This window comes from Mastomys coucha, unplaced genomic scaffold (genome assembly GCF_008632895.1).
Source record: "Mastomys coucha isolate ucsf_1 unplaced genomic scaffold, UCSF_Mcou_1 pScaffold1, whole genome shotgun sequence".
In the NCBI taxonomy this organism is placed as follows: Eukaryota; Metazoa; Chordata; class Mammalia; order Rodentia; family Muridae; genus Mastomys; species Mastomys coucha.
The window spans coordinates 62,559,686-62,576,412 of NW_022196891.1; the positions used below are offsets into that span (position 1 = coordinate 62,559,686).

Here is a 16,727-nt window from a genome sequence, read left to right on the forward strand (position 1 = left end):
CAAAGCAGGCTTTGAGATCACATTTTCATTAATAATCCAAATTATAATGAACTCAAACCCCATAGTCTACTGTTCCAGCAAATTCAGTTTTTACCAGAACCTGCCCCAAAGGGATTCTGGGGGACTCCCAGCAATGTTTTCCTGCCATGTAAGTCCTTCCTGGAACCAGCCATCTGCCACCAGGTCCCTGAAATATGCAGCCCCTGAGGCTCTGCTCAGATGGGGATCACTCTGCCTCCGGCTTTCTTGCTTCCTCTAACAAGTTTATTCCCAAAGAGAGGATCCTTTGCTTTATTTAGAGTATCCCTAGAGACCCTAGTTGATATGGCGAGAAGCTAAGAGAAGTACCTACAGAGTCATGTGACCACCTCTGCTTGGGTCCCTTCCCAATACAGCAATGACACTGAGTTGTGTACAGGGATGTGTAACTTTATCATCAGAGGCCTGAGTCCAGCTTCCTAATAGTTGTACAGTGTTGGGAAGCCCATCTCAGCTTTCTGAGCCTTCCTCCTCATCTGTACAATGGAGAGTGAGCTAGCATCCTCTAGGCTACAAAGGAACTTACACCCAAATATTCAAAAAGCGGCATCAGATCAGATGCTCGTTAACAGGGTAAATGAAAGAGTGAACACAATGCATGTTTATATGATCGAATATCATTTGCATAGAAAGGAATGAGCATGCTGGTGTGTCCTGCATCAATGAACCTGGATGCTGGTGTGTCCTACATCAACGAACAGGCATGCTGGTGCATCCTGCATCAGTGAACCTCTAAAGTTACACACCGAGTAAAAGACACTACCCAGGAAAGTCACCAAAGTCACATGAATCCGTGTCCATGAGGCATCCAGGATGGGGAAGTCTATAGAGGAAGCGCACTCATGGCTGCCTGGGGCTGGGAGTTGTAGAGAGAGCAGAATGGAGTAGGGATGACAACCAATAGAAGTAAGTTATCTTTATAAGTTACTGATGAGAAAGGCTTATAATTAAATGGTGCTTGTTAGACTCTGTAAAATAGGCTTTAAAAACCTACAAACTGAAGCCAGCAAGATGGCTGAGGAGGTGAAGGGGCTTGGTGCCAAGCCTGCCGACCTGAGTTCAGTCCCCAGCACCCATGTGGTAGAGGAAGAGAACTGACTTCTGAAGGTACTTCTCTGACCTCTACACAGAGTCAAGCACATGTGCCCCCCCCCCCACACACACATAAATAAACATAATTTTAAAATTAAATATCGCTAACTTGAACACTTTAGTTTTTCAAGACAGGGTTTCTCTGAGTAGCCCTGACTGTCCTGGAACTCACTCGGTAGACCAGGCTGGCCTCGAACTCAGGAATCTGCCTGCCTCTGCCTCCCAAGTGCTGGGATTAAAGGCGTGTGCCACCACCGCCCGGCTAACTTGAACACTTTAAACAACTGAAGTTTCTGGTTTACAAATTAGAAGTTAATAGAGCCATTGAAAAATGCTAAATTACCTTTTGAACGCATTTAGTTTGATAACGCATGCAAAGTACTTGACCCAGTACTGTCACATAGTAAGTGCTCAATAAACATTAGCAATTCAACTCAGCAGTCCAACGTCAAGACATTTCAGAGAGATGTTATTAAATAGCATAAAATTCAGGCAATCACTATGTAGGCTGGGCTGCAGCAAGTGTGTTGTGTGAGCTGGTTAGTTTTGGTCAACATGTCAAAAACTAAAACCACCTGGGAAAAGATAACCTCACCCACCGGGCCAATCATTAATCAACCATTTCTTGATTAATGGTTGATGTGGACGGGTCCAGTCTACTGTGGAGTTCAGAGACACGTATGAACCCAACGTGGGCTCATGCAGCGAATGGGATATTGGCTGCACCAATAACTGAAGGGGGTTGATCCTCACCTCTTCCAGCATAGGGTAAAACCTGCTAATTATGATTTCCTGGAGAGAGCATCCAGGGCCGCAACAGTAACTCATGAGAGGACAGAGCAATTCCACAGGTTTCTAGAAACCTGAGCAGGTAGGTGTTGACAGTCCCAGGAGTCGAAGGTTTAAATTAGAGAAATGATATGACCTTCTTTCTGCTCACCTCGTTCCCCTTCTGTTGCTGTGATAAACACCATGACTCCAAGAAACCTGGGAGAGAAAGGCTTTGTCTCATCTTATAACACCAACATAACAGTCCATTGCCAAAGAAAGTCAGGGCAGGATAACTCAAAGCAGGAATGTGGAAGCAGGACCTGAAGCAGAAACCACAGGGGTTCCTGTCTTCTCGCTTGTTCTCTAGGGCTTCCTCTGCTGCTTTCTCATACAACCCAGGACCACCTGCCCAGGGGTGACCTAAAGAGAATAAATTCCCAAAAGTTGTCCCCTGGACACACATAGAGCCATGGCACATATGTCCTCCCCCCCACTCATAAGTAAATAATATGTATAATAAAAACTTTAAACATCAGTAACTTAAACACTTTAAACAGGAAAGGTTTGTAGCTTGTAAACTAGAAATTGATAGGGTTGTTTATATACTAGTGGAAAGTTACTAAGCTTGCTCTCCATGGCTTCCTCAGACTGTACAACCCAGGATCACCTGCCCAGGGTGACACCACTTTCTGTGGACCACGCCCTCCCACAACAATCATCCACTGAGAAAATGACCCCACAGAACTGCCCACAGGCCACTCTGATAGAGGCAATTCATCAAAAGGGGTTCCCTCTCCCAAGGTGACACACGATGTATTTTGTAAAAGAGACTTTACTGAGACTTCTTGTCAACAAGAAGCTCAGGCAATGGAAACAATTCCCCCTCACATTCCGCCTCTCCACAACCCCCTCCAAATTCAAGAGATGCCCACAGAGTGATGGGAAAGAAATTAGTAATCCCCTAGAGCAACTGGCTCCAACACAGGGCACAGAGGTAAGTGGACCACAGGTTCACAGGGAGAGAAAAGTTGGTAAGCTCTCACCAGCCCAAATAAAAGCCAGAAAAGGAGCAGCAACAGAGCTTTGGACTAGAGTAGAGAAGAGAACAAAACAGAATAGAAAAGTGTCAGATCTGCTCCGTAGCTAGAAGAACTGGGTGATTCTCTCTATCCTGGAGGAACTTCATCTCCTCAAATTTCACCCAACAGGACTGAAAACTTGATGTGGTGCAGGTTTTGTCTTATCTGAGTAAAAACATGGGAGTGAGAAAACGGTATACGGGCTCCAAAGCTCACCTAACATATCAGATACCATTTTATTAAACCGACTTCAAGAAATAGTAGTATTGTTCTTCCCAAGCACAAATTAGCCCTCGAGTGTTTAGAGAGAAGACCCGAAAGTCAGTGGCTCTGACTGGCTAACTGCAAGGAGATCCTATATGCAGAAGCGATTGACTTGTGCACAAATGAATTATCTCAGCTTCCAAGCCGAGCATCCCACCACACTGCTGAGACCTCCAGCTCAGCTGCCGCACACTGTGGGGCTCTGCGGAGAATGGGAGTCACCAAGGCAAAGTGAATGAAAACGGAATGAAGGTGATTGGTTTCTTGCCGTTTGGAGCCTCTTGACCATTCTCTCTAGGCTGGAGGGGGGGAGCATCTGGGAAAGGTGAAGATGGGCTTTCATGTTTTAATACATGTAGACAAATATATGGATATGCATATGTGCATCCATTGGTACATAAGAATGGCTACAGCAACTGGAGACAAGGCCTTCACCTGGAACTGGAAGTGGCTGTCACTCAAAGTTCTGACGGAAGAAGCTATGGCCACTTCTTAAAACTTACAAAAACACCAGCTGGCGGAGCTGCTAATGCTTTAAGACCTTAATGTTGTCTAATGATGTCACAGAGACAATGGGGACCTGGGTACAGTACAGCTATGGGAGCACGGCAATGGAGCATCCTTTCCAGTAACAGTCACACGAGGATAGCCTGCCTTAGTCATTCACACCAATTAGTGGCCCAGAGCTCTAGCCCGGCAACCCCAACTGGAGGAATAAATATGGCCTCCCAGGATACCACGTAGCTGAAGTATTATTGTTTCCAGGGATCTGAGGTCTATTTTAAAAGAACCTCAATTACTCACATGTTATGGGGAGAGCCAAAGACCCAGTAATGCCATGCTTGGCACCCTCAGCTTTAGAGTAGAGGGAGCTCAGCTGATGGGGTAGTGGTGGGACCACTGGGTCCCCATTGTGGTGGAGCTTGGGGCTCCCTCACGGGCAGCCTGAGGACTGCTCAGTCAGTGTGGTCTGATGGTGATGTATGGAAACACTCTGGTCTGGGAAGCACGCTCCTACAGTGATGAGCGCAGCCAGCAGTGGATAAGAACAGGAGAGATCAATGAAGTGATGCCTGTGTTCACTGACTCCAGCAATGAAAGTCATTGGGGTAGGAGTTGAAATTCATGAACTAAGGACCTGAATATTCTAAATAAATGGTCTCCTACTTGTCTCTTCAACTACTTCCCAGGATTTTGGAAGAACAGATTCCTGGATCTCAGCCCAGAGATTCAATTCTGACAGATACGGGACATACCCAGGAATCTATATTCCTATATGTGCCCCGGGGATCCCAGCACAGCAAACACAAGGAGCCATGTTTGTACATAACAGCTCAAGCTCGCTCATTCCTATGTATCAGAGCAATCACAGAACTGGTTGCGCCTCAGATGAGGAGACTGAGAAAGCAGCATATCTCTGGCTCCCACAATGACTTGCTTCAGTATCACAGGCTGGTGTGAGACTTCTCCCTCCCAGTCAACTCCACAGTCCTTTTGGCAAACACACACGTCACGCCAACTCAACTCAGCAAATGTTTATTGGGCACCTACGGTAGTCAAGGCACAGAACCAGGGGCTATGGGCATGATGAAGAGGGCTAGCTCTCACCCTCAAGAGTTATAGTCTATGAGGGAGACAGATACACCCGCAGAAATATAAGGCAGAATGAGGTGAGCTCTATGCCTGAGGTAAAAATGGAGGGAAAGCAGGGGCCAGAGATAGTCAAACATCACCTCAGGTGATGGTGGAATGGCCTTTTTCAGTGGTTCGCACAGGTGGGATGGGAGAGAGGATGCTTCAGGCACAGGAAGCAAGTGTTCAGAGCAAGGAAAGCTGTCTGCCTTGAGGGGAAGGTGCTAAAAGGTTAACAGGAGGAGTCAAAGCTCGAGGAAGGCCAAAGAATAGAGGCTGTCTTTTGAATATGGGGTCATTGAACTTCATTCTATAGGCAATGGGAGCCACTGATTATGAGCTAGTGAGGGCTCGACCTCATTTTCTGAATTTCAAACACACGTCTGTGAACATGGGACTTGACTTCAGCACTAGCTTGCTGTTGTCAACATTATGGGCTCTAGGTCTCACCACAGAAGCCATCTGGGATCTTAGGGCCATGCATTCTTTCCAAGGCTGCACAAAGCTAAGCAGCAGCAGCCTCAATAGGCAAAATTTGAGCTCTCCTCAACACCATGCACCGACTCCAGAAAAAAGAAAGTGAGGCTTCCAGAACTGCTTGAGAGTAAAGGGCAGGGCGCAAGGAGGGCACCTAGACAAAGCTGACTTTGCGACCTAAGCGTGGCGAAAGATGAACAAACTCAGGGAAAGCAGGAGAACCACAGGAAATGGTGAGAGACACAAGTAGCGACATCAGCATCATCCAGACGAAACCGCTTTCGGGAGGCTTTTGGGCATCACCATGCACCCCTCCAGGCCTCTGCGTGAAGAGACCCTGCAGCTTAACTCCCTGGACTCAGCAATGAGGTCGCTATGCACACACATGCAGACCGTTCTCTGCTTGCAGCGGCCCCCTAGGATTCCCGCCTAACTATCCAATGAAGAGGGGGAATGGCGCCCAGCTCCACCTGGTCCACCCCAGCCTGGGAGGGGATGTGAGGCCACGGCTGTCCAGGTGGACACGGCAATGCTGGTGAGTGAAGGCTCGCCCAAGACCTCCACACCAGCGGAAGTGGTTGCTTGGGTGGGGAGCAGAGAGGGAGGTGAAGTAACAGCAGGATTCCCAAGGAGAAATGTTCCTGAGGTGCTGGCGTGCACCTCTGATGCCACAGAGCCCCCACCTCCATTGCTGATGGTCCACAGGCACGGATAGGGGCTGCAGAAATGGAGAGATAGGAATCAGTAATGACCCTTCAGCAACGAAACGCTACCAACAAGCACACATATGTTGCCAAGAGGGGCAGCGATACTTCTGAAAGGACTTCTAGCAATGACTGTGCCTCTATTTCTGCAGAAATCCAAGCATCCCCGTGAAATATAGATATAGTAAAGAGGAAAGAAAAAGAACAGGCTAGATTCTGGTGCTGACCCTGCTAATAATAAGTTACTCAACCTCAAACAGCATACCATCTCTCTGAGACTCCCTCCCAACTGTCTATGGTAGTTCAAACTGGGAATGGAAGGGACTTGGACTGTATGAGCTGTGAGATGGTCCCTCCCCGGCCAAGGCAGGAAATGTGTGACAGGCCAGCAGGACACTGCCTCCAGAAACCCTCGGCTGTGACTCTTCTGCCACCGTTAGCTCTGTGACCTTGGTCAAGTTACATCCTATCTCTGAGTCCCACCTTCTACATCCTCAAAAAATGAAGAAACAACCCTGAATACCACAGAGATTTGTTGTATGCAATGCCAAGCCCACAGTACTCCATACATGGTGTTCCTATCATGCTTACATCCCAGAGCCTCGCCTCTCAACTCTGCTCCCTGGTCCAAAGCCTCAAGAGATGGACCAATTACATCACCATTGCAACCCAGAAATGATGTAGCCACAAAATTAAGAGTTTATTGCTAGCTGGGCAGTGGTGGTGCACGCCTTTAATCCCAGCACTTGGGAGGCAGAGGCAGGCGGATTTCTGAGTTCGAGACCAGCCTGGTCTACAGAGTGAGATCCAGGACAGCTACACAGAGAAACCCTTTCTCAAAAAAAAAAAAAAAAAAGAGTTTATTGCTTAACAGAGATTTTCCTACCACCCTTTCTCCAACAGCAAAAGAGCCAGCCATTGTCACCTTCATTTCCTATTAGCTCAATGTCAGAACAGTGACTTAAACGGATATATCCTGGAAGCAATGCAGAGTTCTTGAAGATACAGGAAACCTCCAAGTGCCCCTGTGAACGAGTACCTGGCGCTGCTCTTACCTGGGCCCTGGGTTGATTGGCCCATTGGTGTGGGGTACAGACAGGATGCTGGCGTGGGGTGTGGAGGATAAGGAGGTCCAGCTGTCAGGTCCCGAGAAAACTTGCAAATTGCTGCTTGAGCTCTCTATCAAATTCACTTTGGGGGAAATAGCAACAGTTCAGTTGACAGGACATGCAAAGACAGTGGCCAGTGACTTTATCTCAAGGCAAAATATAAGTGCAGCTTAGGCCACAGGCATTAACAGTTTGTTGGCAGCTTCTGAGGTACACAGACAAAATAGGAAGGTTGTGTTTCGTGGATGCTAACTACAGCCCCGGTGCTACTCACAGTTTATAAATTTCCCAAACGCCTCGCTGCCATCACTTTATCCACAAGGCTGGGAGAGGCGTTATCCACTTTATACACTTTGCCCTGTTCAATGCATACCTGCATGACTCCCTTCATCATGTTCACCACCCTTCAAGAATGGACCATAACAGCATCCTTAACATAGTCCGAGGGATGCCAAAGCCCAAAGGATATTTCTCAAGTCCAGGCCTCTATTCTCCTTAGAGATCCCAGTGATTTGAACTTTTCAAGAGGAGCGTCTCTTCGCAGGAACAAAGCACTGCACAGCCTCTTTTGTGTGTAGACTACAGAAACACTGGCTGTAGAGAAGCAGAGGGTGGGTAGTCGTCCCAGGAGAGGGGAGATGAGGAAGGTAGGCAGGAACAGAGAGTAAGTCAGCCCAGAAATCCAGCACACCGCATGTGGATTAAAATTACTGCCGTGCAGCTCAAATGGAAGAGTGCTTACCCAGCATGAGTAAAGCCCGAGATTTGATCCCCCGGTGCTTGGTAAACTAGACATGATAGTACACCGCTGTAATCCCAGCACTTGAAGGTGGAGGCAGGAGGATCAGAAGTTCAAGGTCAGCCTTGGCTACGTGAAACACTGTCTCAAAATTAGTAGTAGTAGTAGTAGTAGTAGTAGTAGTAGTAGTAGTAATGTATTACGTCCTGAAATTTTACTAGGAGAATTTTTTTTTGTCTGAGACATGGTTTCTCTATGTAGCCCTGGCTGTCCTAGAACTTGCTCTATAGACCAGGTGACCTTCAATTCATAGATATTCCTGCTTCTGCCTTCCAAGTGCTAGGATTAAAGGCATGGACCACCACTGCCTAGTGAAAATCTGTTTCCTATTTTAAATGAATGCTGATTTGCCTGAACATAATAATAATTTCTCTCTCTCTCTCTCTCTTTCTCTCTCTCTCTCTCTCTCTCTCTCTCTCTCTCTGTGTGTGTGTGTGTGTGTGTGTGTATGTGTATGTGTGTGAATATATTACTGTATATCTGTGGTGGTCCAAATAAAAATGTCCCGCATAGGCCCATAGGGAGTAGCACTACAGGAGCTATGTCCTTGTTGGAGGAAGTGTATCACTAGGGGTCAGGCTTTGAGGTCACTGTCACTCCCTGCTGCCTATGGATCCAGATGTAGCATTCTCAGCTACCTCTCCACGCCATGTCTGCCTGCATGACAAACACAGAGCTCAGGGAGGAAAGAGGCATCCCCCATATCGTGAATTTTACTCATGTGTTGTAGTTACTATTTATCACTTGTGTTTAGAACAGGAATCTCCATATTGGTAAGGTATTTAACCATCATGAGCCTAAACAGAACCTGGCACATAATGGGGCCTCAGTAACTATCTGGTGCATGAATAATCAAAATTAAAAATTAACCTTTGCTTTCATCCCCCTGTTTTTTTTTTTAACAAATCAAATATGCAGAGAGCTCTGAACGTGCACAAGGTAGACAAGACTCCAGTCCATAAGGAAAAATGAAAATACCAATTTTAAAAATTAGGCTGAAAAGTATAGAAGTTGAGTTTGCATGACTCCAACTCAACCGAAGGCCTGAACAGTGTGGGCTACAGTGCCCCAGAGGTGTTCCCAAAAGTTCTCCCACACGGGACCCAGAGTCCCTGGACCAAGCCTTGAACACAGTGACAAGGCAGAGCCCTGAGGGGCAACGGGATGAGTGTCTCAGACCCCGTGACTTGACTGAGCGTCAGACACCGACCTATAATTGTCAGTACAGAGGGCTGGAGAGATGAGTCAGCAGGTAAGAGCACTGACTGCTCTTCTGAAGGTCCTGAGTTCAGATCCCAGCAACCACATGGTGGCTCACAACCACCCATAATGAGATCTGACGCCCTCTTCTGGTGCATCTGAAGACAGCTACAGTGAATTACACTGGAGTAAGCGGAGCTGGCAGAGGTCCTGAGTGCAATTCCCAGCAGCCACACACATGATCGCTCACAGCCATCTGTACAGCTACAGTGTATACAGTTCATACCCATAAAATAAATAAAATAAATCTTTAAAATTTTCAGTACACTGGCAGTGAGTCAAGGCCTTTCATATGCACTAGAGACTGTGGACTGGACTGGGGCTGCAGCCCACTGGTAGCACTCTCCTATATGCATGGGCCCTGGGATCAATTAAAAAAAAAATGAGACTAACTCTACTACCAAATATATACATACATTGTGTGTGTGTGTGTGTGTGTGTGTGTATGTGTGTGTGTGTGTGTACTCTAGATGAAAAGAGCGCCATCTTCAGGTACTATCTTTTTACCAGCTGTGCACCTACCACCGCCACGCCCAAGGGTTTACTTAGTAGAAGCACACACCTGACGGAGAATGGTTCCTATGCATGTAGGCAGTAGGGTAGGGGGCCTGCCGATGTCCTCGGAGGCCAGAGTAGTGCTCACAGCCATGGTGTGTGTGGGGAGCCGGCAGAGGCAAAGGCGTAGCGTACTGGTAATTGGTGTTTCCTGCCGTGCACACGCCATCCGGATTGGAAAAGATCCAGCCTCCCACTAGAACAGACAAGAAGAGAACAGAGATTTTCCACACCGAAATCAGGTGGCCGGAGCCACTCTGGCTTAATTAAAGTAAACGTTGGCTTAGGAAACATTAGATGTGTGTGTAACTCACTGGCGGCAGATACACACAAGGGCTGGTTAATGTGGTCACACAGAAGAGGGGAGGCCCCTCTTTTCTACCCAGTGGGAAAAGGATGCCTTCCGGCAGAAGCCTACAGATGGGATTCTGAGAGCACAGAACTTGAGAAGGAGCTAGCTCCGCTTGACAAACTTTTTAACTGAATTTTTTTGGAAACCTGCAGAGCACATCATAGATATGATTGATGAAGATTCTGACCAGAATACCCTCCTTTGAGTGCGTTTCTAAGCAAAACAGACTTAGCAATGGCAGCGCTGAAACAAGAAAGGCTTCTTCTCAGACGAAATGAGAAATGGACACTAGACCGGGCCCCGGCTGCTCCTTAAGTAGTGGCCGAAGATCGTCACCTAGACCTCAGTAATGTGAAGTTGGGTGTGAGAGCCCGCTCTTCTGCTAGAAATGCCCTAGAAGTAAACAAAGTGTGCAGCATTCCTATTGCCTTAAGCTCATGCCAAACAGGTGGGCTTAACTGTTCCCAATCCCTTCGTCTTCTTCGTTAGCTCTACCTGGTAAGGGAGTTCAAAATAGCCCGCCCTGAAATGTACATTTTTATTATGTTCTGAGGTAGCTATTCAGGGACCTTCAACATAGGAAGAGCTCTAAAAACTGTCCTTGTGGGGAGATCCAAATGTGTACAGAAGTCAGTGGCAGCAGTGAACATGCTTCCCCGGGGCTCCCCCTGACTGGCCTTATCTAGAGCTGCCCAAGAGACTTTCACAGGACGTCACGGATTGCTCAGAAGGCTGCCGGCGGTGCGGCCTGACCTCCACAATGGAACTGCTTGTCCTCCTCAGCCTTGCGCAGTGTGTCATCATCTCCCCACCCCCCAAGACTCCCCATGCCCACAGAAGCTTCTAGGCTCTCTTTGTAACCCAACATCCTATTGAACCTTCAACCATGAAGCTCTCTCTTCTCTGTGGCCCTCATGCTCCTGCATGTGTGTAATCTGTATGCTTTGCCTCTATGTATGTATCAGTCTGTTTCTTAGATTAAAACTATAGACATTTCAGAGAAAACTGAAAATTTCTCTACACTGATTAAGAGAATCAGGACTCGGGTGGTCTACTAGGCAAAACCAAGCCAGAGCGCCCTACCTCAAGACCATTGAGTTTGCCCCATAATGTCTACACCTTGGGATGTCTGCTGAGAATATTACAGCTCGTGAATATTGAGGAAGGTGGGCTCCACACTGAACAAGAAATCATTTGACTGGAGTCCCTTTAAAAGGCTTTCCTGGTGGCTTCTCTGCCAGACTCTACGGACACAGCTGCATAGACGACAGATGCCTTGTCGTTTGGGGCTGGGACAGGGTGAAGAACTCCATGGCTTTCCCATGGCAGCCATCCATTCTCAGCAGTCCTCTAGCGTCTGAATTAAAGACTGCATCAACCAGAAGCACTTAGCCCACGGAAGATTCAGGAGCCATAATATTCTCAGCAGACATCCCGAGGTGTAGACATTATGGGGCAAACTCAGTGGTCTTGGGGTTGGGAGTGGGACACTCTGGTTTGGTCTTGCCTAGTAGACATCTAAATCAACTAAACAGGGCATATGTGGGCTCACAGAGAATAAAGCGGCGAGCACTGGGCCTGCATGGGTCTCTACCCCATCTTCTGTGGATATATATGGCTGTTGCTTGGTGGTTCTGTGGGACTCCTAACGGTCGAAGTCTCTAACCCTTCTGCCTGCTCTTGGGACTCTTTTTCTCCTATTGGGTTGCCTTGTCCAGCTTCAATATGAAGGCTTTTGCCTTGTCTTATTGTATCTTGTCTTGTTGTATTTGGTTATTGTCTCTTGAAGGCCTGCTCCTTTCTGAAGGGAAATGGAGAGGGGGTGGATCTAGAGGAAAGAGGGAGGAAGGGGGCACTTGGAGGGGTGGAGAAAGGGGAAAATGTGGTCAGAGTATACTGTATGAGAGAAAAATCTATTTTCAACTTAAAAAAAAAAAAGTGTGTAAAGTGTGTCAACTTTACTCCCATGTCTATGCCCTTGAGTTACCATTGTCGCTTTACAAGCCTGGCTCTGCCACGAGGCCTCTGCTGTGCTGGGTGTGGCTAAAGCGGTACCACCAGGAATGTCAATGCTACCTCAGAATCCCAGGTGTGATGGGCAAGCTCTCCCTGCCCTCCAGTCAGCTCAATCGAGTCCTAACACTCGAGGCCATAGCCCGCTGAGGCACCTCACTATAACTGGACGCAGGTTACAGAGAGCTCTTTCTTTTCTTTTTTTCTTTTTTCTTTTTTTTGGTTTTTCAAGACAGGGTTTCTCTGTATAGCCCTGACTGTCCTGGAGCTCACTCTGTAAACCAGGCTGGCCTCGAACTCAGAAATCCGCCTGCCTCTGCCTCCCAAGTGCTGGGATTAAAGGCGTGCGCCACCACAGCCCGGCCAGAGCTCTTTCTTAGACAAGACCAAGAGAACATGGCATGTGTGACTCCCATCCAAGGCCCCTACCTAAGGTCTGCTTGGGCCTCTTCAGCCTATGTACTTGGCTTTTCTCTCTGAGAACTCTGGAAAGGGCATAAGCTTGCCCTGGGGTGGGAGAGATAACCTATGGGGGGTGGGAGGGAACTCACTAGGCCTTTCGCAATCAGGACAGTAAAATGAACAAGAAAGGAGACGACTCTCGTGTGACCCCCAAGTGTCCCCCACACACTGTCCACTCCACTCACAGTGAGAGTAGGTCACATGCTGGCTCTCGGAGACGGCCTCTGGAATGTCCTTGAGGTGGTTTCTGAAAGAGTCACAAGAGTCACAGTGTCAGTCACCGTCCAGCATGAAGCACATAAACCTGTCTGCAGGGGGAGATAAACTTCCTCAAGAAAGAGCAATCAAAGCCACTACCCTCCCCAAATTTACCTTCCTGGAAGCACTGATGTGTCACCGTAACCATGACAACCCCATTTTTCCTTTCCTGTCAGCCATCAGTTTTTTACCTTGACTTGATTGGTTTTGTGATTCTTTCACATGCCTGACAAGATTCAGGCAGCAGTAACCGCATCTTAGCTCTGCACAGGGCTTTGAAACAATTCCATGTATGATGTTATCAATCCACCAGCTCCCCTCTGTGGGGAACACTACACATTTCTTCTTTCTCCCTTCTCTCTTTCCTTCTTTCTTCCCCTGGCTGTCCTGGAACTCACTCTGTAGACCAGGCTGGCCTTGAACTCACAGCAACCTGCCTGCCTCTGCCTCCTGAGTGCTGGGACTAATGATGTGAGCCACCACTACCCAGCAGGTTTCTGAACTCTTTCCATCATAACATTGCTACTATCTATTTTGATCTAGGTTTTGTCACATCCTGGATCTACTTGTTCTTTAGGACTTCTGTTATCTGAAAAATGTATCCAAGTGTGTCCTCGACAGCATCAAAATGTTCTCAAATATTGAACAGAACAGACTCCTGTGGCATAGCATTTAAAATGCCCATCCTTTAAAATGATAACCTTTAAAAGGAAAAGGAGAGATTAGACATTAAAAAATAATAAGTGGGGACTGGAGAGATGGCTCAGAGATTAAGAGTACTGCCTACTCTTCCAGAGGTCCTGAGTTCAATTCCCAGCCACCACACAGTGACTTGAAACCATTAATAATGAGATCTGGTGCCCTCTTCTGGCCTGCAGGCATGCATGCAGGCAAATGCTGTATATGTAATAAATAAATCTTTTTTGAAAATAAGTAAAAACAAAAACTGAAGCTTAGTCAGTAAAACCAGAACAATTCAAAAGTGACTCCAGCTGTATGTCAGGAACCATCCGTAGAAACATGAACTGGGGCGCTGTTTTATTTCATTTTATCCTTCCATGGAAAGGAAAGGTGGGAAGTTAGCAAGGCATTCCCCCAAAATGGTAGATCACCAGTCATGCCCCAGAAAGTCTCTAACTTTTCTCCTCACAGTTAAGAAACAGGAGCTTCCTACAGTTTTTTTACCCTTTTCTTGCAATAAGAATAACTTTTTCAAAATAACAACAAAAAGAAAGAAAGAAAAAGGAAGGAAGAGAGAAAGAAAGAAAGAAAGAAAGAAAGAGAGGGAGAAAGGAAGAAAGAGAGAAAGAGAGAAAGAAAAAAGAAAGAAAGCCAGATGTGGCGGTATATGCCTGTAACCCCACGCCTCCAGGGGCAGAGGCAGCAGAGTGGCACTTTGAGGTCATAAAGAGATCTCATCTGAAGCAAAAGGGGGAAGCCTTAGAACCATACTCATGGGTTGGAGATTATAGCTGAGTTGGTAGAAAGCTTGTATAGCATACACAAAGCTCAAGCTTCAATCCCAGCCCCACATACAAGCATAGTGGTCCATGCTTGTAAGCCAGCACTTGGGAAACCAAGGATCAGAAGTTCCTCAGATACAAAGAGAGTTCAAGGCCAGCTTGTTCTACCTGAGATCATGCCTCAATAAAATAAAATAAAGCCAGGGGCGAGTAGAGTACATGCCTTTATTCCCAGCTCTCAGGAGGCAGAGGCAGACAGACCTCTGTGAGTTCAAGGTCAGCCTGGTCTACAGAGTAAATTCCAGGACAGCCAGGACTACACAGAGAAACCCTGTCTTGAAAAAAATAAAATAAAATAAAGCACCATACATATTCTTAAAAGTTGGGGAAAGTACGGAGTAAATTATTTAAAACCTAAATCACGTTTTAAGGTAGTTATGTTACATTCAATAATCCACAGTAAAACAAGCATGAAATACTGCCAGCTTCGGGCTCTCCTGCACCCATAGGACCTGCTGTAGGAACACCTGCGACTTGGTTTGAATTGTGTTGAGTTTGTCCATCATCAGTAACCCGAGCATTGCAGCGTATTTCCAGCGAAGGCAAGGCAAGCGAGTGCCAGCTTGGCTCAAGAAACCTCGTGTCTGCAGAATTCAGCTGGCAAGATCTAACTGAACTCCCACTCACCTTTCCTTGGCATCCAAGAAGGCCTTGGCGAAAGGGTTGTACTTGATTTTCAGAGCCGTTATCTTGCAAAGACAAGAAGTGTTAGTGAGATCGTGCGATACAGACAGAGCCCTCGTCTCCCTCTGGGAATGGCTGTAAAGTCACAACTCCCTCCCCATGTCTCGTTGTTCACCCCTGCACTGACTAGTGCACTCTGGCATGAAAAGGGCGACCCACGTGCAAAGTGAGCAGGTGAACGAGGTGGGCACAGGTCAGGAATTGGGAGAGCCCTCAGTGCTGACAGGCTGCTCCCCTTTTTCCGGTCCTTGTTTTCATTCTCATTCAAGAATCCCTGAGCTCTGCCATGAACGACTCCTTTCCCTATCACACAGTGGGAAGCACAGCTCACGTAATTCCCACTCGCTTTCACTGTTCAGTTGAGCATCAAGTCTCTTGTTCTCCTGTAACCACTTACCCACCAAGCCATGTAAATGCAAAGTCACGCCATCCGTTCCCACCCACCACCCCTGAACACCATCAAAATCCATTCAGCCGGTGAACAGGACAGAATGCTGTGACAAACCATTATATGCATCTGTCTGTTCATAGGTAGCTTTTACAATGAGAGGGAACTATTATAAAGAAAGGGGAAAATGCAAAACTTTACAGTTCCAAGTCTGTGTCTTCTCTCACTAGCTCCGTCTGTCATAATGATCAGGACTGAGACACAGAGACATACTGAAAGACAGCCAGAGACAGAGGCAGAGCTAGAGAAAGAGCTCGAAGCAGGGTGAGAGTATCTGTGTTCATCTCCCACTAACTAAGTGCCCTGAGAATGACGTCTGTACCTGCTTTGTTCATTGCATGTTTCTAGTGTCTGTGATGAGGTCCAGCATGTGCTGATATCCAACAAATACTTTTGAAGAAATATTGAACAAAATATTGATGTCTGCAAGAGCCTATGACTCACTAGACGAGAGAAGAAAAGTATAAAAGTCCAGCTCTTTCTTTAAAAAAAGGAGAGGGGGTGCAGCGTTGGTAGCAGCCCCCCTGGTGTTTCTCTTGGGTTAAGCCTGGAGCAGCTGGGTGGTAGTGAGGGAGCCCTCAGCCTGCCCCATACCTGCTCAACAACCAGGGAAACCTGTAGGAGGCTCTGTAATTAGGTTTTACCTAGCCTCATCTCCAGGGGATGTGTTCAAATTCAAAGAGTGGCTAAGTCAGACTGGGGACTGTTTGCTAAAGGGGTCCCCATTGCCAGTCAGGTGGTTCAGAGAGAGCTGTCTAGCACCTGTGATCCAGGAAAAGTCTCTGAGTATCTCCCGCATCAGGAAAGACAAGAGCCAGTGGCTTAGAGCAAGCAGCAGAGAGGTGGTGGGCAGAGGAACAGGGACACTTCCCAGAGGCACAAATGCCACCCAGTCTCCCTTCAACAGGGACTCCACCCAGAGAGAAGCAGAGAAAGGGCTGGCTGAGCGAGTGTGGGTGTTACCTTGAAGGACAGTAGCAGTGGGGGGTATGGTGGGAGTATGCTGGCCCACTGCCAGGCTTCTGCTAAGAGCCTGGGCTAACTTTATAATAAACAGCAATTACATACTCTCTACACACTTGCCCTGAACTAGGTCTAGAACATCATTTCCCTATAGAAACCAATATGGCAGTGTCCTACCTGATGATCACCAGGACCTTCCTGGGAAACAAAACACGGCAAGAATCTATAAATCGTGTCCCCCCC

General features: G+C 47.2%; 1 protein-coding gene across 1 annotated transcript in view; it reads right to left on the reverse strand.

Moving 5' to 3' along the window:
• Window positions 1-5,291: 5,291 nt before the first annotated feature.
• Window positions 5,292-16,727, reverse strand: part of Tbx19 (T-box transcription factor 19) — a 22,559-nt gene continuing 11,123 nt past the window's right edge. The window contains exons 4-8 of the mRNA XM_031342304.1: window positions 15,017-15,078; window positions 12,794-12,855; window positions 9,789-9,977; window positions 7,114-7,249; window positions 5,292-6,072 (exon numbers count right to left, since the gene is read on the reverse strand). Coding sequence (XP_031198164.1) covers window positions 5,784-6,072; window positions 7,114-7,249; window positions 9,789-9,977; window positions 12,794-12,855; window positions 15,017-15,078 — 738 coding nt within the window. The 3' untranslated portion in view covers window positions 5,292-5,783. The remainder of the gene's footprint in view (window positions 6,073-7,113; window positions 7,250-9,788; window positions 9,978-12,793; window positions 12,856-15,016; window positions 15,079-16,727) is intronic.